This window comes from Onychomys torridus, chromosome 1 (assembly GCF_903995425.1).
Source record: "Onychomys torridus chromosome 1, mOncTor1.1, whole genome shotgun sequence".
NCBI lineage: Eukaryota > Metazoa > Chordata > Mammalia > Rodentia > Cricetidae > Onychomys > Onychomys torridus.
In genome coordinates, this window is record NC_050443.1 from 16,501,395 (window position 1) to 16,521,967 (window position 20,573).

The 20,573-nt window shown below is 48.1% G+C and overlaps 2 protein-coding genes across 5 annotated transcripts in view; one reads left to right on the forward strand and one right to left on the reverse strand.

Annotated features, from left to right (window-relative positions):
- Positions 1-8,473, reverse strand: part of Samd4b (sterile alpha motif domain containing 4B) — a 38,532-nt gene extending 30,059 nt beyond the window's left edge. Inside the window, exon 1 of the mRNA XM_036192963.1 lies at positions 8,423-8,473. The gene's annotated coding sequence lies outside the window, so the exon portion shown is untranslated. The remainder of the gene's footprint in view (positions 1-8,422) is intronic.
- A 572-nt stretch (positions 8,474-9,045) lies between these two features.
- Gmfg (glia maturation factor gamma) lies at positions 9,046-20,573 on the forward strand. 4 transcript variants are annotated; one of them, XM_036198177.1, is made up of 8 exons: positions 9,046-9,500; positions 9,705-9,857; positions 15,193-15,289; positions 15,401-15,450; positions 16,597-16,646; positions 18,891-18,973; positions 20,095-20,168; positions 20,410-20,573. In XM_036198177.1, the coding sequence occupies exons 2-8, from the start codon at positions 9,855-9,857 to the stop codon at positions 20,479-20,481; spliced, it is 429 nt and encodes a 142-aa protein (XP_036054070.1). In that variant the 5' UTR covers positions 9,046-9,500; positions 9,705-9,854; the 3' UTR covers positions 20,482-20,573. The 4 variants fall into 4 exon arrangements, with proteins under 4 accessions (XP_036054070.1, XP_036054062.1, XP_036054076.1 ...); XM_036198169.1 differs by having other exon boundaries at positions 9,046-9,857; XM_036198160.1 differs by lacking the exons at positions 9,046-9,500; positions 9,705-9,857 and adding an exon at positions 14,374-14,770.

Here is a 20,573-nt window from a genome sequence, read left to right on the forward strand (position 1 = left end):
AAACAGTCTTGGCTACTTAAATACAAAACTGTGTTTAACTGCTGCTCTGGTCTCTCTGTGTTCACAATGCCAAACCTGACTCTCCCTACTTTTGAGGAAAGCCAGGAGGACCGGCCTACTACATAGCAAGCCTCTAGATACCCAGCAACACTGCTGGCATCTGGCCAGATTTAGAATATGTAACTTTCTTGGGAAGCACATACCAACACCAGAGATGAAAACTGGAACCAAACAAACAGCTGAGAGGTTCCAGGGAAATTTTCCCCCAGGCTTCTTCCCTGGCCCCCCAAAGTGAGAAGTCCTCAGTCAGGACAAGTACTCAATCAGCTCTCTTCATTTAGAAACAGAACTGGGTAGTCAGGTGACCTGGCTCAAATCGTAGTTCTCCCACTGATACTTGCTACTGTGACTTTTGGTGAGTAATTCAGCTTCTTCCTCAGTGAAGCTGTGAGAAGACTGAGGTGAAACAATGTATAGGAAGACAGCTAGCCCAACAACTTCCTCTCCGGCATCACACCCTGTGCCTCACAGTTCCTATGCTAACAGTTCTTCATGGGTGAGTTCACCTGGATCCCCAGACATCTATTTTTGTTGTTTGTTTGAGACAGGGTCTCTCTATGGAGCCCAAGCTGGCCTTGAACTTGAGATCCTCCTCCTTCAGCCTCTCAAGTGCTTAGGATTGAACTTTAAAAAATACGTAAGGCTTGGGGAGGAGAGGGTGTAAAAAGTCTGTGATTTGGGCTGGAGAGATGGCTCAGAGGTTAAGAACACTGACTGCTCTTCCAGAGGTCCTGAGTTCAATTCCCAGCAACCACATGGTGGCTCACAACCATCTGTAATGAGATCTGGCGCCCTTTTCTGTATACATAATAAATAAATAAATCTTTAAAAAAAAGAATATTAAAAAAAAGTCTGTGATTTAATCCTATCAACATACACAAACATAACACATAAATGGCACATATATTTATGAGCATGAATAGCCTCCTTTTACAAATGGGAAAATTTAGTTAGAAGGGAAAATACTACTCACGACTATGTAGGATCTGCAGGGCCCAAACACTATGCCTTCAGATCTCTTGCTTTTAATAAAGAAGCTGAAGCTTCCCAAATTTCCCATTGGTGCCCAGAAGTTGGGCGTATGGGATATCTTTTAACAGCAGACCTCCAGGTCCCATCTGCCTCCCCATCCATTCCTAGCTTTTCTACAGTTCTTGACCTAGGCCTCTGAGGAACACACATTTTATAAACAAACAGGCTAGTTACCAAACCCGAGTGTATCAAAAGACAAAAGAGGGCTGGAGAGATGGCTCAGAGGTTAAGAGCACTGACTTCTCTTCCAGAGGTCCTGAGTTCAATTTCCAGCACCCACATGGTGGCTCACAACCATCTGTAATGAGATCTGATGCCCTCTTCTGTATACATAATAAATAAAATCTTAAAAAAAAAAAAAGACAAAAGAATCCAAATTATCTATTATAAGAACTACTGTTTTCAGAAACTTCAAAAATATGTACACACAAAAAAGTATACCACAGTAGTGTTGGGGATTTAGCTCAGTGGTAGAGCGCTTGCCTAGCAAGTACAAGGCCCTGGGTTCGGTCCTCAGCTGGGGGGGGGTATACCACAGTCTCAGCAAAAAAGAGCCTTTTCTGTTAATGAATTGTCCTGGGGAAACAAAGAGGAGAGAAGTCAAGCAGGACTCCTGGAAGCTAAGTGCATCATAGGGACTCTGGAAAAATCTGGAGCAGAAAGGAAGTTGCTATTCCTCTTCCTATCCCCAAATCTCTTGGACTCTTTGCTTCCCACAGAATGTTCCCTATTCCCTTGTCCTCCTGTAAGTAAATCATCACCTCTGTGGACATCTCAAACTCTTCTGTCATCTCAGTTTCTTTACTCCCCTGAAGACGCAGTTGTTTTTCCCCAGAACCAAGGTCTTGCAATGTAGCTGAACTGGCTTAGAACTAGAGATCTTCCTGCCTTCTGAGTACTGAGATGACAGGAATGTGCCCCCACAATTGCATTTTTTCAGGGGGTGGGGTGGAATGGATAAGGTCTTACTATTGGCCCTGGATGGCCTGGGACTCATGTAGGCCAATGCTACCCCTGAATTCATGATGATGAACTTCCTGCCTCTGCCTCCCAAGCCCTGGAATGTTGGGATTTCAGGCATAAACCATTACACCCACATGGTTTGTTTTTTATTTTAAAGGAAAACAAAAAACAAAAAAACAAGTTCACTGAGCACACAAGGGCACAGCAGGCATGGCAGCAACAGAATTGTCTGCTTGATTCGATTTTTCTTAAAGATTTATTATTTTAATTTTATGTGTGGGTGTTTTTGCCTGCAGGTGTGCAACAGCTGAAAAGGCCATAAGAGAGGGTGTCATATCCCCCCCCGGAACCAGAATTATAGATGGTTGTGACCTGTCATGTGGGTGCTTGGAACTGAAACCAGGTCCTCTGGAAGAACAGTCAGTGATCTTTAACTGCTGAGCTATCTCTCCAGCCCCTAGATATTTTTTCTTAGTGGCGGCTGCATACATCCTTATCTGTGCCAGGAAAATGGCTAAGCAGGTTAAGATGCTTGCTACCAAACCTGACAACCTAAGTTTGATCCTTGAAACGCACATGGTAAAAGGAAAGAACTCCCACAAGTTGTCCTCTGACTTCCAACATGAGTGCATTATCATTTGTGTGCCCAGATATGTTCATCAACACATAAAATAAATGTTCCCAATCCTCTTCATCAGACCTCAGATCAGACCTGTCCCAATTTCCCTCACTTTCCCCAAAAGAAGGAGTCTGATACCTTCACAGGTTGCATTTCTTCAAAGGCTTTTTCAGCTCCTTCCATTCTCACAATGCCTAGACTATAAGAGGCATGAGGGAAGAGAAGGTGGTGGTTGTATGATCCACCGCTACACCATAGGCTCTGACAAAGAACAGGCTCTCAAGAAGCAGCTGTGATACAGTTCTCCACTGTGTAACAGTTCTTCCTCTGCATGCAGCAAGGCTAGGTTTAGAATGTCTCACTTCCTGATCCTCCCACAACCGGTGCCACTCATCTTTCCTGCTTATGAGGCTCAATTGTCACCTCTTCAACAAGGCCACCTTTACACTTGTTCATTTTCTTCACAGTACATATCACACCCAGACTTTTTAAAATGTTACTGATTTGTGTGTGTGTGTGTGAACACACATGTGCCATAGCATGCATGTGGAAGTCAGAAGTCAGCACTCTCCTGCCACCTTTACATGGGTTCTGGGAATCAAACTCAGGTTGCCAGACTTGCACAGTAAGTGATTTTACCTAACGAGCCACCTCACTGGGGTTCACATTTCTTTTTTTTTTTTCTTTTTTTTTTTTTTTCTTGGTTTTTTGAGACAGGGTTTCTCTGTAGCTTTGGAGCCTGTCCTGGAACTCGCTTTGAAGACCAGGCTGGCCTCGAACTCACAGAGATCCACCTGGCTCTGCCTCCCGAGTGCTGGGATTACAGACATGCGCCACCACCGCCCGGCTCACTTTTCTTTTAATGCAGTATTTCCTCTCCCCCATCGTGAATTTCAGGTCTTTGTTTTACCCTTAGCTAGATCTCCAATACCCAAAACATCTCCCTCCATGGATTACTTAAATGATCACTCGATGTTAGGGACATTTAAGACTGGCACAGTTCTGGTTTGCTGAGTGGTAGTTATATACACCTTTAGTCCCAGCAATTGGGAGGCAGGGGCAGGAAGATCTCTGAATTTGAGGCCAGCCTGGTCTACAGAGTATGTTCTAGGGCTACACAAAGAAACCCTGTCTCCCCACCCCACCCCACCTCCACAAAAAACTCTTTTGCATAGTTCATATACTGCTATTTTATGACATGCCTTCAACCACAATCTATTTGACAAGTTTGCACTAAAACAAAACTTCTTCAAAGTTCTAGGCTCTAGAAATCCAAAGCCAAGTTGAAGGGACTGAATCCCACGACTATGACATTCTACGTTCTAAAGCCAGCAAGCCAAGTCACTAATCTTACTGCCTCGCCTAGTGAATCTGAAACGAAGTCTGTAGGATCATACTGCCCATTAGATCACAGAGCAGGGAATTACTGGGGGTGAGGACAGAGTAGGGATGAGTACACATAAAGCTCTTGGGATGGAATCATAATCCTATTTGGTTCAGCAAGAGACCCAGTTGCCGAGAACAGAACCCCAAATACACCCAAGTATCTTCTACCATCAACTGTCTCATACCTACTAGGGAGAGAAACTGCTCCAAACTGGGACTCTCAAGAGTCCCTCCCCACCCTGCCCCCCAATGCGGCTGCTAAAGAGGTAGAGTTTAAAGCTGGGGTTGCTGAGGGCAGTATCTGTCCCCACAAGCAGAAACCTGTTAAGAAGCTACTAACTCAGTGCAGAAATGTGAAGGTTGGGATTATTATCTGAACCTCTAGATGCAGCTATAAGCAGTCTGGATTTTTTTCAGTAACATGAGCCAATTAACCCTCACCCCACTCCCCTGCATACCTCCCTTCCATCCCTGCTGGAGCTCAAAATCTCCCTTTTAAACTACTTAGTGCTAAGATTCTACTACCTTTTAGGGCCTTGGGTAACATTAACTACTTTCTGCTCACAGGACTCAGTGTGTGCATGGCATTGTTCTAAGTACTTTACATCCATTAACTTAGTCCATGAAATAAGATATCATTATCGCCTTCATTTTTTTTTTTCATTCGTGGAAACATAAGGGTCGCACCCAATCCCTATCTGAACAGAAAATCCAATTCTCTGGCCCAAGTTACTATCATTTTGGGACAGGCAGAGCCCACAGACCTTCTATTAGTCCCACCTGTCCTTCACTTCATCATTTGTGAAATGAAGAGAATAGTAGTTTATCTACCTCAGGTTCCCGTGCATATGAGACTACACAGATGAAGCACTTAAAAAACAGTACCTAGCAAACAGTACGCATTCAGTAAACGGCAATCCCTGTTACAGCTGTGGATGATTCTAGTACAGCTATAAAATACCGTGCAAATGAAAGAGTGCTTCCTTCCTTTAACTCTGCTCACATACAGAAGAAACTATGAGGGAGAGGTGACACTTTCTTGAGGCTTCAGATGTAGCTCAGTCATTAAACACTTATCTTTCATGCCCCAGGTCCTGAGTTCAATTCCCAGCACCATAAAAACAGACATATAAAGTGTTTAGAATGTGTCCCCTGCCTAGTAGCCCCTCACTGTGTTCCTGATTCCCATGGAACACTACCTCACCTAAATAGCTTTTCCATGAAATCTTTCCAAATAGCTGAATCCCCACAGCATATAATCTGTACTTCATATCCTTTGTGGTGCACCTGCCCAAGCCCTATACTAGGCCGTGAGCTCCCTAAAGACAGTGTTTATCTTGGGTTCTCTATTTCCTCTTCTTGGCCCTACAGAGGAATGGGTTCTCTTGGGAAAAGTTCAGAGTACTATAGAGATCTGAAACTTAGAGAATGAGAAGCTAACCAAGATGGGGAGAGGTAGGTCACCAGAATAGAACACAGGATAGCTCAGAATCAGTGCCAAGAAAAGTTCTATGAACAGAAGCGCCAGGCAGGAGGGACGAACAGAGTATGAAAGGGAAAGGGGGCAGGTAAGGTGTACCAGACATGGAGAGTGGGGTCTGAGAAACTTGGAGCTATCCATTCTCCAATACTGCTCATTAATCCCCTGGGTCACCTGGCACATTCAGATAAAGCCTGTGCTTCTAGCTTCCTGTCCAGTGAGGGTAAGTGGGCAAGTGAACAAAAAGTTACAAGCAGAAAAGCGACTGGTGCTCTATGAAGTGCCCGGGGACCCTGGGCAGTTAAGACACAGAACACCTGAAGTTGCCCATTGGAGAGAGAAATGAGATGAGGGGCATGTAGCAATTTAAAGCAAAAGCAGCAAAGACTCTAGGGTGGGCCAGAGGAACAGATAGAAGGAGAAAGTGCTGAGGAAGAGCTGAAAGGGAATCATTCAAAGGCAGAATCTGAAGTAATTACTCAGAGGGTGGGGTAACTCTGTAAAGAAGCCAAGATCTTTCAAAGTGGGTAAGAAGTCTTTCTGGAGAATAGGTACTTCACACAGGAGATCCCCAGGAAAATGGGGATGCATAGTAGGGCATAGAGGCACATCTTTGGGGCTCTTTCAGGACTTTTTATAAAGAAAGAGAGCCTCTTGGCAGTGGTTCTCAAACTTGAGCATACATCAGAATCAAAAGGATTGCTGGGCTCTGCTCCGAAGTTTTCTGATTTAGTAAGTCTGAGTAAGACCCAAGAATTGGCATTTTTCAACCAAGGCTGCTGCAGGTCTAACCATACTTTGAGAGCCAATGACAGAAGGGAAGGGAATGCTTCAGTAAGGGTCTTCAAAAATGGAAGGGGTGAAAGCGAAGAGTCCTCAAGAAGTCTCCAAAGTCTTTCCCTATCTGAAAAGAGAGACCAATGAGAATCAGGTCTAAAAAAAGAAGAAGGAAGGAAGGAAGGAATGCAGGCAATCTGAGAGCAGAGTCTCCAAGCACTGCGATTTCCAAAAGTAGAGGAAGTTTGGGAAGGGGGCCTGAGGATGCTGGGGCCTCTGAAGAAATAGTGGGGAAGTAGGCTGAGAATCCAGAAGGGTCTTATTTCAAAGAAATAAGAATTGGAAGGTAAGAGAAAAAAATGGGAAGGTTAAGAGTCCTGAAGTAAGACTGGGGATGTCAGAGAGGAAAACTGAAGGAGGATTCCCAGAAAGTGCTAGAGATTACTGACACAGGGCTTGGGGAAAAAATTCTATAAAGAGTGTCTTGGGGTAAGGAGTAGTCTTCTGAGAAAGGCCATGACAAAGGATCTCTAAACAAACACATACACACCCCACATGGGGGGGGGGGTCTTAATGAAAAACCTCAAGTAAAGTAAAAAAGAACATGGGGTGGGGGATGGGACCTCCTAGGGAAAACCTGGTAGCATCAGATTGTTTCCCACAAATATTGGGGGTGTTCAGTTATATTGAAGGATGATTCGCTAAGTGTGGAAGGCTTTCTAAAGATGGTTATGGAGAATGGAGGTGGGGGTAGGCTCTGGGGAAGAGATAGCTAGAAAAGTCTCTTAGTAAGACAGTCTGAGAAATAACTCCAAAGGTCCTAGGGATGCAGGTCCTAGGGATGTCAGGGTCTCTGAGAAGTATTTTAAGGGCCTTTTCAGAGTTACTGGGGTTTCTGATGCTAGGGGATCCTGAAAGCTGTATCTCAGAGGGGTGTTTCAGGGTTGTAAGGAGGAGCTTCAGAAAGTTATTTAAGGCTACAAGGGGGCAGTCTCAGATTTTCAAATTATCCAAGAAGAGTTAAGAGAATACAGGGCTGTGAGGGAACTTTCTGGAGTCTTCACACAATTTTTAAAGTATGTGGTGTGTGTTACTGGGAAGGATTTGGGATATCTAAGAGGGGATTTGGAAGAGGTTTTTGGAATATGAGACTTTCGAGCTTTCTGGAGACTTTCAAGATTAGCAGGCGTGGGGCAGGAGAAAATGACTGATCTAGTCTACAGGATTCCAAGGTGGGGAATATTTGCAGAATATGAGGTCTCTGGGCCAGATTTTGGAAATCTACAGAAGGATCCAAGAAGTATGAGAAAGGAATGGAGTACATATGAGAGATGGAAGCAATGAGAGGAGGGGGTCCTCCAGGTGAGTTTTGGGATCTATGAGCATTCCAGTAGTATCTGAAGAAGACTGTTCTGGGATATGTAAGCTTTTCAAGGAAGATGCAGGGTTCACCTGGGGCATCCTGAAGGATTTGGGGGGTAAGAGTGAAAATCTCTAAGATTTCTAGAATGAGGAAGGGTGGGAAGGTAAATTCTTGGGGTATGTGAAGAGGATGTCTGAGGGAGATGGGTGGAATATGTGGTGCGGATGGGGGGAGTCTAAACGCCGAGGGGGTGTCGGGGTGGTTGGGGGGCTTCAGGGTGGTTTCTGAGGAAGATGCCTGAGATAAATACGCTGCGGAGACTGACGAGGGGCAGCCGCCAAGGAAGATGGAGGGCGGGGATCCATGGGGAAGGTCCCCGGAGGAGGCAGTTGAAAGCTGAGGGTGGTCTCCCGGGAGGCCGCTGGAGGCCGTGCGGGAGGGTCAAGACAGAGGTCCCTGGGCCCGGCCCCTCGACTATCGCCAGGGCGCGAGCGTTTGGGAGGGAAGCTGAGGAAGGGGCCCGGGTGGGGAGGAGCGGGCTGACTGCGGGACCTCCGGGTCCTCCGGGCTCTCCCGGCCTCCCCAGGCCCGAGTCCGCCGCCCGCCGCCCGCCGCGGCCAGCGGCGCGGGGTCCCTGAGGGGGCGGGGCCGGCCGCGCGGCCTGGGTCGCCCTGAGGGGAGCGCCGCGCGCCTCGACCGCCGCCGCCCCGCGCCCGCCCGCCCGGCCCTGCCCGCGACTCACCGCCTCGGCCTCCGCCGCCGCCGCCACCCGCGCCTCCTCGGGCAGCCGCCGCCACCCGCGCCGCTGCCGCCGCCGCCGTCGCCCCCTCTCCGGCCCGAGAGCTCCCCTCCCTCCTCCCGCACCGACCACCGCCGCCGCCGCCGCCGCCGCCGCCGCCGCGCTGCGTCACCGCGCCGTGCGTCACCGCCCCTGGCCCCGCCCCAGAGGGCCACTGCGCGCCAGCATTAGCTCACACCCGATTGACGGACGGCAAAGCCAGCCAACTGGCGGTGAGAGCAGCCTGAAGGGTGGGAGGGGTGCGGCAAACAAGGCGGGGTCCTGGCCGGGAAGGGAGCGACGGGGCTGGAACGGGGCCTGAGAGCCCCGCCCCCTCCTCACTACGATTGGTCAGACGTGGGGGTGACGGGCAGATGGACGGGCCCCGGGCGGAGGGCAGAGGGCCGGGAAGGGGAGGGGCGCGCGCCGCGTTGCCCCGGGCAACAGGCCGGCGGAGCCCGCGATTGGGCCTCCGGGCCGGCAGGAGGCACCCTCGCGCCGGTCTAACTCAGCGGTAGCGAACCGAGTCACAATTCCTCATTCTGGCGTTCAAGGCCCCCCTCCTCCCCGCCCCTCGGTCACGCCCGGCCCAAAGTCTGGTAGTACTCTGTAGTGCCTTCGCCATTTGGGGTGACAAGGCTGCATTCCGGCTCCTGGTGCCGATTGGCCGCGCTTAAAGTGACACAGATGAGCGAGGTCCACCCTTCCAGGGTGGAAAGAGATAAGACCCACCCCCACACCACCCCCGCGCACAAAAGAGGCCGTCAATAAATGAGAGCGCTTTCGTTACTTTTGTCGTGATCGTAAGCCGACCACAAACTGTCCTGCGTCGGAGTGAACTGATTGGAAAGGGGCCGGCGCTCCAGAAGGATGACTGTAACGTGGCTTGTTCCGAGAACTCCAAGAAATACCGTCAGGGTGGAGTGTCTAGTTTACAGAGACTAGTAGGAAATGAACTGCGACCAGATGTTTGGCCACTGGAGGGAGTTTGCACTTGTGCTGAAGTGACTAGGGGACGTGGCAGAGATTCAAGACCGACGAGGTCTTGGGGAATTGGAAGTTTGGAAGCGAAGCCTCTGGCGTATACAAGGAGGGATGGGAAAGAATGGGACGGGGAGGAGTCCAGGGAGCTACCTGGGGAGTTGGGGCGAGGTTGCATCTGGGAATGACTCTGGGGAGGGCCGGAGATGGGAGGGACGCCTAGGTGGTTCTCTGAACTAGCCTTTTTGCCACTGGCTGGCCACAGGGCGGAAGAGAAAAGTCCAGGACAAAGCCCTCTAGGAGACTGGGTCGGGAGGAGAAGCCCAGTGTGGGACGCCCAACAGCGAAGTCAAGAACATTGCCCCACCTCGGGGACAAACTGAGGCTGGAGACCAGGACTTAAGGATCATTTGAGATGGTAATTGAAGCTGTGGGAGTGGGTGACCGATCCTAGAGAGGTTATGACGGATGAATGGAGACAAGGAACAGACAGAACCCAGAGAAATGAGGACACTTGGTTTGGGAAAGGAAATGAAGATAGTGAAGTGGAAGCAAGAAAGAGTAGAAGAACTGGGTGTAGTGGCGTGCCTTTAATCCGACAAAGGCAGAGGCAGGGGCTTCTCTGTAAATTCGAAGCCAGCCTGGTCTATATAATGAGACCCGATCCCCAAAATAGAGGGGGCGGAGAGAGAGAGAGAGAGAGAGAGAGAGAGAGAGAGAGAGAGAGAGAGAGAGAGCTGAAGAGGATGAGGAAAGGCCATTTCATGCCAGAGGACTTCACAAGCCCCATCAATTACTTGTTTTGGTTTGGATTTTTTGAATTAGGATCTCATTCCAGTCCTGACTGGCTTAGACCTTTCATACACCAGACTAGTTGCAATTCTCCTGGAAAGAGTTGACTAGCCGTCCCCTCCCCCCTTTACCTGGAACTTTGGTTTCTTTTAAGACAGTTATTTTTCTGGGGCTGGAGAGATGGCTCAACAATTAAGACCATTGACTGCTTTGCCAGAGGACCTGGCTTCAATTCCCAGCACCCATAGGGAGACTAACAACTGTAATTTCAGTTCCAGGGGATCTGTCATCCTCTTGACTTCTGCAGGCCCAAGACACACAAGTGATGCACAGACATATGCAGGCAAAACACTCACACACAAAAATTTTTAAAAATATTTTAAGAGCCCGGTGTGGTAGTGCATGCTTTTAATCCCAGCATTCCCGAGGCAGAGGCAGGTAGATTTCTGAATTTGAGGCTAGCCTGGTCCACAGAGCTCCAGGACAGTCAGAGGGCTACTCAGAAAAACTCTGTCAGGAAAATAAATAAATGAGCAAATAATAAATAAATAATAAATAAATAAAGTGGCATGGAGTTTAAGAGAAAATTGGAAAACATCAAGTATAGATGATTGTTTGGGAAAGATGTGGTTGCCATGGCATACAAGTGGCAGTCAGGGAACAATGAACAAGAATCAGTTCTGTTTTACCATGCCTGTTCAAACTTATGTGGTCAGGCTTGGCATCAAACACCTTAATCTGCTGAGCAAACTCATGGCCCTATTTGTTTTGAGACAGGGTCTCACTGTGTAGTCCTGGCTGTCCTGGAACTCAGCTATGTAAACCAGGCCAGCCTCAAATTCGTAGAGATCCATCTGCCTTTGGCTCCTGGGTACCTGGATTAAAGGTGCGCATCACCAAACCCAGCTATTTATTTTTGAGACAGGTCTCACCCCAGATTGGCCTCTTAATTCTCCAGCTAGCTGAGAATGACCGTAAACTGCAGATCCTCCTTCCTGCTTCTCTTGGGTGGTAGATGAGCACTCCACAGAGTTTATCTGGTGCCGCTGACGCCCAGAGCATGCATACTAGGCAGGCACTCTACCAACTGAGCTACAGCACCAGCCGTATTACTTTTAATGTTTGTTTATAGACTAGTTTTTATTGTATGTGTGTGAGGGCATTGGATCCCCTGGAACTGGAGTATAGACAATTCTTTTTTTTTTTTTGAGCTGAGGATCGAACCCAGGGCCTTGTGCTTGCTAGGCAAGTGCTCTACCACTGAGCTAAATCCCCAACCCCTTAGACAGTTCTTAGACATCAAGTGTGTTCTGGAAATAGGATTTGGGTTCTCTGGAAGAACATCCAATGCTCGTAACTGTCCTTTCTCTCTCCCTTTATTTTTGGTCTCTGAGACAGTGACTTGTTATACACCCCTGGCTGGCCAGCTGGTAGTGCGGCCTCAGCCTCCTGAGTGTTCCATCACATGTGGCTGGAGACTCAGTTGTTCCTTTTTAAAATGGAAGAACTAACATTTCATGAGGCTCATGGGAAGAGCCATTGGGACAGGGACAGATTATAGGAAGGGCTGGAGAAGAGCTGGACAGGTAGCCTGGCAGGGAGGTGGAGACCAGTGATTGTCTTAGAAAGGAGAGCCAGCACAGAGAGCCGAGTGCAGCAAGGCTTTAGATTTTTTTTTCCCTTTTGCTTGCTTATATTTCTTCACTGAAATATATATGATTTTCTCATAAATTACTTTGGTTTTATTTCTTCTTTATGGGACAGTTGGGTTTATTGATTGATTTTTTTTTAATTTATGCATGTAAGTAGGTCATATGACCCAGGAATTTCATTTCAAGAAAGGAAAGGGGGGTTGGGGATTTAGCTCAGTGGTAGAGCGCTCGCCTAGCAAGCTCAAGGCCCTGGGTTCGATCCTCAGCTCAAAAAGAAAAAAAAAAAAGAAAGGAAAGGGAACGATATGAGTACTGTGTGTGTGTGTGTGTGTGTGTGTGTGTACACGAGTGCTCCAGCATAAGAACAAAAAGCCAGGCCTTGTGCATGCTAACATATGCTTTCACTGAGCTATACTCAATACTCCTTTATTTTATCAGATTTTCTAGAGTTTTTGTTTGTTGATCCTTTTTTCTTAAGATTTATTGTGTTTTGCCTGCATATATATATATATATATATATATATATATATATATATATATATATATAATGCATGTATACAACATGTATGTCTGGTACCCACAGAGGTCTGAAAATGGTGTTAGATCCTCTGGAACTGGAGTTACAGCATGATCATGAACTATTTTGTGGTGCTGGGAATCAAACCCTGGTCCCCTCCAAGAGCAGCCAGTGCTCTTTTGTTTAGTTGGTTTTGGTTTTGGTTTTTCAAGACAGTTTCTCTGTGTAGCTTTGGAGCCTCGAACTCAGAGATCTGCCTGCCTCTACCTCCGGAGTGCTGGGATTAAAGGCGTGCGCCACCGCTGCCCAGCTGCCAGTGTTCTTAACTGGTCTTAGCCAATGAGCCATCATCTCTGGTGACCCTTGTTTTTTAAATGTTTTGTTTTGTTTTCTCTTTTTCTTTCTTTCCTTTTCTCTTTTTGGAGATAGGATCTCATTTAGGCCCAGGCTGGGTTCATTTTAGTCCAGGCTGGTCTCAAACTTGCTATCTAGCCAAGGATGGCCTTAACTCTTGACCTCCTGTCTTTATCTTCCAAATGCTAGAACTAGAGGACTGGATCTGTTTCATTGTTTTTGACAAGAAGCTGAACTGTGTAGCCCAGGATGGCCTGCAATTCTCCATCCTCCTGCTTCTGCCTCCCAGGTGCTGGAATTACAGTCATGTACCACTATGCTCTGCTAGTATCTACTCTTTTGTTTTTAATTTTTTTTAGAATATATTTTATTTGTTTATGTTTGTATAAATATGAAAATGCCACATCCCACTTGTGGAGGTCAGAGGATAATTTGTGGGAATCAGTTCTCTCCTTATCCAGTGGGCCCCAGGTATTGAACCCAGTTCTTCAGGCTTTGTACCTGCTGAGCCATCTCAAAGGCCTTATTTTGGTCTTTTGATATGCAGTGTGTGTGTAACTCTGGCTACCCTGGAGTTCACTATTGTCAACCAGGCTGGCTTCATACCTGCAGCAATCCTGGAGTGCCACCATGATTTATTTTTGAGACAGGGTTTCTCTATGTAGCCTGTCACCACTGCTCTAAAGGTTGTGAGACCTTGGGAGAGTGAAGCTGATAAAAAAAAAAAGAGAGAGACAAATTTAGCCAGTCATGGTGGTGAGCGCCTTTAATCCCAGCACTAGGGAGGCAGAGGAAGAAGGGTGTTTGAGTTCAAGGCCAGCCTGGTCTACAAAGCAAGTTTCAGGACAGCCAGGGCTACACAGAGAAACCCTGTCTCAAAAAAGGGGGGAAGGGGGCAGACTAAAGTCTTGTGCAATAGCCCACTTTATTCAGAGCCCCAGCCAATTTATACTGAGGGTTAAGATGGTCACATAGGTATAGTTCTCATGAGTTCAAGCTGTATATAATCACAAGGAAAGCCACAAGGACCAACCACATGTGACCAAAACATATTTTTCCATAGAGGTAATAACTGAATAACATCAGCAAGCAATAATGAGTAATCTGAAGTCAACTCACGCCTATCCCCTACACCTGGGAGGCACATGAAAACACTTTCTAAGAACAATTCTGGCACATCTTTAATCCCAGCACTTGGGAGGCAGAGGCCAGCCTGGTCTACAGAGCGAGTTCAGGACAGCCAGGGCTGCATAGAGAAACCTCATCTTGAAAAACCAAAAACCAGCCGGGTGGTGGTGGCGGCGCACGCCTTTAGTCCCAGCACTTCGGAGGCAGAGCCAGGCAGATCTCTGAGTTCAAGGCCAGCCTGGTCTACAGAGTGAGATTCAGAACGGGCACCAAAAGTACAAAGAGAAACCCTGTCTCAAAAAAAGGAGAAGAAGAAGAAGAAAGAAAGAAAAACAGATCAACCAAATGAAACTGAGGCCGCAGGATTCTTGTCTAGTTTTCCCATAAGCGCTCAGAATTCTCCTCCATGGCTCCATTCCTGGACTATGTTCTAACTGCCCTGCTTGTCACAATATTGACCAGGCTGGCCTTGATCTCACAAAGATCCACCTGCTTCTGCCTGCTAAGTGCAGGAATTAAAGGTGTAGCCCACGAGACTGGGCTTATTAACTCTTTATTAGGCCCATCTGTGAACCCGGGGGATCGCCGAAGCTATTTTCTCTTCACAGCAGCCCCAGATCAGAGACATGGATTTACTCAGCGAGCGCCACACAGTGAGGCAGTATTCGAACCTCTGTCTCAGTGACCACAAGGCCCTCACAGGTTCTGGCAGATGCAGAGAAGGAAGGAAGGGGAGGAGCCCTTTGTGACAGTTGTCCCAGACCAGGCATAAACAGGATGTGGTGTTAGATGAAAGCTTCCCCTTCCACAGCCCGCCCCTCTCAGCCTGGTTCCCCACCCCTAGAAGACAACGGAACTGTGAGGAGGTCTGAAGACAGAAAAGCCATGGTCAGAGGGCCTGGGTGGCAAGGAAGGGCAAGGGGCTGAGGTTTAAGGTGGACTGGGCAAGGAGGGTACCTGGGTGAAGATCAGCGGGAGGCTGGAGGTCACAGGCAGTGGAGGAAGGGGCCCAGTTGAGGCAAAGGGTCTAGCTCGGGCATAGAGGTGGTAGTTTTAAGTTTGGCCCCAAGTAAGCTTCTGGGGCTTCTGGAATAATTCATGAGTACCTACCCGGAAGGTGGAACCTGCCCTCTGTGTGTACCCCAGAGCTGAGCTATGTGTCCCGGTGACTGGCACCCACTGAGGTGTTTGCCACAGTCCTCTCACGTGGGCTAGCTTCAGATTCTTCACTGGTTTATGGGGAAACTGAGTCAGGAAAGGAGTCGGGTTAGAGGCCAAGCCAGCTCAGCTCCTCCCTGTCCCATTGACAGTCGGATTCCCTGGTGGTGTGTGAAGTGGACCCGGAGCTAAAGGAAAAGCTGAGGAAATTCCGTTTCCGAAAAGAGACCAACAATGCAGCCATCATAAGTCAGTGACCTCTGCCCTATGGAAGGGTGGGGCAGGGGACAGGGAGGGAGACCTGGGCTAGCGTCTCCTGGGATGGGAGGGACCTGTAACCTGTGTTCTATCCCTCTCCAGTGAAAGTGGACAAAGACCGGCAGATGGTGGTGCTGGAGGAAGAATTCCAGGTGAGGGGCTGGGTTGTGGGACCCTAAATACAGTGAGAGGTCTGGGGACAAAGTTGGTAGACTGCTCCTTGGGTACCTCATAAACAAGGGACAGTGACACAGGCTTGTAATGCTAGCACTCTAGAGCAGAGACAGAAGACAAAAGGGTCAAGGTTATCTTTGGCTACAGTGTTAGTTGAGGCTAGCCTGGGCTACAAGAGACCCTGTATCAAAAAGCCAAATAAAGGATGGGAGTGGTGGCACTGGCTTTTAATCCCAGAACTCAAGAGGCAGAGACAGGCGGATCTCTCTTGTGTATTTGAAGCCAGCCTGATCTACACAGTGAATTCAAGTTTTACCCCTGCTTTAAAACAAAGCAAAAGGGGCTATTTGGCTTACATATCCTGAATTGCAGTCTCACCGGGAAGTCAGGGCAGGAACTCAAGTCTGACTGGAGGCAGAGCTGATGCAGAGGCCATGGAGGGTGCTGCTTACTGGCTTGCTCCCCATGGCTTGCTCAGCTGCTTTCTTACAGAACCCAGGACCAGCAGCCCAGGGATGGCCGCACCCCCCTGGGCTGAGTCTTCCTATAACACTAAGGAGAGTGCTCTACAGGCTTGCCTACAGCCAGTCTAATTGAGGCAATCTCTCCATTGCGGGTTTTCTCCCCCAGATGTCTGTAGTTTGTTCCCGTTGACATAAAAGTAGCCAGCAACTAGGCTTTCGTTCCAGATAAGGCAGCCCAAAGCCTCCAGCACCCTGTATAACTGGATAAGACTCCCATTTTGTGGCCTCACTGTCCACATCAGCCTGCCTTCCTTCCTCCTTTCTGGGGTTGAGGCTGCTTGGTAGGGAAGGGTATGGCCCAGGAGGAGCTGGGCTTCCTTTAGGCCCCCCTGAAAGGAAGTATAGTAGAGTGGTTACCATGGGAACACTGATTCAGATCGGAACTCTGGCATTTTACTGTCTTGTGCAATGTGGGGCAAGTCCCTTGACATCCTTGTGCCTCAGTTTCTGTAGCTGTTGAGTAGGCATAATAAGACCTCTCCATAGGGTCCTGAGAAAACGAGTCCACAGGCACTTCTTAGAACAATGTCTCTGCACAGTTCAAGTGTTCATTTGGTGAATGATGGTCATTTGTGTTCTCTCTCTCTCTCTCTCTCTCAGAACATTTCCCCAGAGGAACTTAGGTTGGAGTTACCAGAGAGACAGCCCAGGTATCCTGGGGGAAGGGATGGTATGGAGGACTATGGGTAGGGGCTGATAAAAGACCTACAAATTAGCCAGACAGTGGTGGCACACACCTCAGGAGGCAGAAGCAGGCGGATCTCTGTGAATTCGAGGCCAGCCTGGTCTAGAGAATGAGTTCCAGGAAAGGCACAAAGCTATACAGAGAAACCCTGCCTTGAAAAACAAAAACAAAAACAAAAACAAAAACAAAAACAAAACAACCTACAAACTGGGGGGCCATTGGGCTCCATTTCTGTCTATGGGCTCAGGATCTCTGCATTTGAAGCCAAGAAGTCATAGTCTAGAAATTTTTGTTGATATTTTATTGCAGACTTTTACACTATTATGTTAAAGATCTATTTATTTTGTTTCATGTTCTTGAGTACTTTGCCTACAGTTATGTCTATTTACCACATGCATGCCTAGTGCCTGAAGACATCATAGGATGTCCTGGAACTAGAGTTGTGAGCCACTATGTGGGTGCTGGGAATGGAACCCAAGTCTTCTACAAGAGCAGCCAGTGCTCTTAACTGCTTAGCCATCTTTCCAGTCCTTACACTAATCACTTTTAAAAGATAAACAAACCGGGAGGGCATTTTAAATATTAAAAAATTGCTGTGCAGTGGTGTCACACGCCTTTAATCCCAGCACTCGGGAGGCAGAGCCAGGAGGATCTCTGAGTTCGAGGCCAGCCTGGTCTTGAAAGCGAGTTCCAGGAAAGGTGCAAAGCTACACAGAGAAATCCTGTCTCGAAAAACCTGAATAAATAAATAAATATTTTTAAAAAATTAAGGCCAGGTGTGGTGAAACATGCCTTTAATCTCAGTGCTTGGGAGGCAGAAGCAGGTGGATCTCTGTGAGTTCAGGGCCAGCCTGGTCTACATAGTGAGTTACAGGACAGCCAGGGCTACATAGTGAACTCCTGTCTCAGAAAAAAAAGTTTTTTTGGTTTTTTGTTTTTTGTTTTTTTAATTTATGTGTGTGGGTGTTATGCATCATGTATGTCTATGCATTACACGTTCTCAGAGGCCAGAAGAGGGCTTTGAATCCCCTGGAACTGGCGTTTCAGAGCATTGTGAGCCACCTTGTAGGTTCTAGGAACTGAACCACCCTCTGCAACAGCAAAAATCGTTCTTAACTGCTGAGACATGTCTCCAGCACTACCCCCTTTAAAAAAAAGATTTAATTTATTTACGTGCATGTGTGTTTGTGAGCCGCCTAACATGGGTCCTGGGAACTCATCTTCCGTCTTGAGCAAGAACAAACAAAGGACTCAACCACAGAGCCATCTTTCCAGCCCATCTTGGTGTTCCTTTGAAACACGGTCTCATCTATCCCAGGTTGGCCTTGAGCTCAGTATATAGCCAAGGACAGCTTTGAATTCCTGATCTTGCCTCTACCTCCCAAGTGCACCATGTCCTCTCTGAATTCCGTTCTGTGTCAGCCTTCTGAGTGCTGGTGTCAGAGGCCTGTGCCACTGTCCCTGACTCAAACTGCTCTGTCCATATCTTTCATCTTGACTCAGTTCTTTTTTGGTCCCTCTAGTTTTGGACCTCATTACCAGGCTCAGGGACCTTTGACTACTGCAAAGACCCCAGGCCCAGAACAGGGCCTCGCCCCTGGGAGGTTCAATGCTGATGTTCTTTTGAGTTTTATCTTAGAGTTTGTCTTTTGTGTGAAATCTGACCCATTGGACAGTGACACTTAGCACCTTGGCTCACATCCCTTTCCACCCCCTGTCTCAGGCACCAGCTCCCAGCATCTCCTTGTGACTGCCGTGCACTCAGGTCCCATTGCTGAGATAGGGAAGTGGGGCCCAGCACCAGCCCCACATCACATGCATGTTCCAAGGCACCTCTCTGGCAGTCTGCTCTCCAAGTGGATATCCCCATGGCTGAGAGAGCTCAATATTAAATTACACTTTTTTTTTTTTCCGGAGCTGAGGACCGAATCCAGGGCCTTGTGCTTGCTAGGCAAGCGCTCTACCACTGAGCTAAATCCCCAACCCCTAGATTACACTTTTTAAGTATTTGAGACAGGAGCTAACGTAGTCCAGGCTGGCCTCAGACCCTGTGTAGCTGAGGTTAACTTTGCACTTCTGATCCTCCTATATCCCATACCACATGCTGGGATTACAGGTGTGTGCTGCCATGACCGGCTTCAGATTCCAGGACATGAACTCAAAGAACAGCGGTTGGGTGCTGAGTGTGAATTCCCTTTCTCTGCTGTAGGTTTGTGGTCTACAGCTACAAATACTTGCATGCCGATGGCAGGGTGTCCTATCCTCTGTGCTTCATCTTTTCCAGCCCTGTGGGTGAGATACAGCCCTAACTGTCCTGAGGAGAGGGTCTTCCATTCTGAGGAGCAGTGTGTGTGTGTGTGTGTGTGTGTGTGTGTGTGTGTGTGTGTGTAGGGAGGTGTTCTCGCGCACACGCGTGTGGCTATGGAGGTGTCTGTGAGTGGGTACAGGCACCTGTGGGTGTGGATATGGGAGCTGGTAGAGCCCAGCATGCTGCAAGCCCCGAGTTCTATTCCCAGCACCAACAAAACAGAACAAATGAATAAGAGGGTATAATGGTAGCCGGGTGTGTTGGTTCACGCCTTTAATGCCAGCATACAGGAGGCAGAGCCAGGTGGATTTCTGTGAATTTGAGACCAGCCTGGTTTGCATAGCAAGTTCCAGGACAGCCAGAGCTACATAGAGAGAGAACCTGTTTCAAATCAACAAACACAAAACAAGCCCCTTCTGAAGTCCCCAGCCAGGCACTGGCGTGTTCTGCCTCTGGGAGGCTGAGGTTGAAGGACTATGAGTTCCTAGGCTACGGAGTGAGACCTTACCTGAGCAACAAAGGCGACTCAAGTCCTTCAGGACTCAGGAGGCAGGGCAAGCAGATCTTTGTGAATTCAGGGCCAGTCTTGTCTACATAGTGAGACCCTAAATAAAAGTGTAATCATGTGACTGTGCAAGGGGTGGGGTGGGGCATGCATTGTATTGGGAGCTATGAAGTAGAGTCAGGTACTTCATCAAGAGCTCACACATAGCCGGGCGGTGGTGGCTCATGCCTTTAATTCCAGCTCTGGGGAGGCAGAGGCCAGCCTGGTCTACAGAATGAGATCTAGGACAGGCACCAAAACTACACAGAGAAACCCTGTCTCGAAAAACCAAAAAAAAAAAAAAAAAAAAGAAAGAAAGAAAAAAAAGAACTCACACACATTCTTGTTCCTGTTATCAGGAAATCCCCACCAGGGTCCTGAATTTTCTCCCAGACACCCTCACTATAACCTGAAGTTCCTAAACAAATCTAGAAACCCCCAGTACAGCCTTCAGGGTCCTCCTACCATCCTCCTTAAACTACTGTGCCTTCAGGACTTTTAGAGCCTTACCAACTGGGTGTTGTGCTCCCAACCAGGCCCATTCTCTTCTTTTCCACACAGGATGCAAGCCTGAGCAACAGATGATGTATGCAGGGAGTAAAAACAGGCTGGTGCAGACGGCGGAGCTTACAAAGGTCGAGAAGGGCCCCAGCTCTGGAGGAGCTGGGCAACCCTGGGGTCTGAGGGAGGGAGCCAGGGGCTGAACCCCTGGGGCTGGGGGGCAGGTGCTAGTTCCAAACTCCTGGGTCTGAGAGAGCAGGGGCTTGTCCTGGTCCTGGACTCCTGAGTTTGAAGGAAGAGGGCTGGGATCTGGACTTTTGAGTCTGAGGGGTCAGGAAACCTCACTAGATCATAACGAGACCTCTCTCTACACAGGTGTTTGAAATCCGCACCACAGAAGACCTCACTGAGGCCTGGCTTCAAGAAAAGTTAGCTTTCTTTCGTTGATCATTGAGCCAGGGATTTGAAGTCCTTATATCTGAAGACCCAGACTCCTAGGATAATGAACATTAAAGATCTAAATAAAGGTTAAAAATTCA

What these genes read in the sequence shown, in the direction of transcription:
- Gmfg (XM_036198160.1), top strand. Translation starts at nt 14,672, where the DNA reads ATGAAAGCTTCCCCTTCCACAGCCCGCCCCTCTCAGCCTGGTTCCCCA. An exon ending in CATCTTTTCCAGCCCTGTGG is followed by an intron (nt 18,974 to 20,094) that starts GTGAGATACAGC and finishes TTTTCCACACAG; the next exon opens with GATGCAAGCCTGAGCAACAG. An exon ending in AGACGGCGGAGCTTACAAAG is followed by an intron (nt 20,169 to 20,409) that starts GTCGAGAAGGGC and finishes CTCTCTACACAG; the next exon opens with GTGTTTGAAATCCGCACCAC.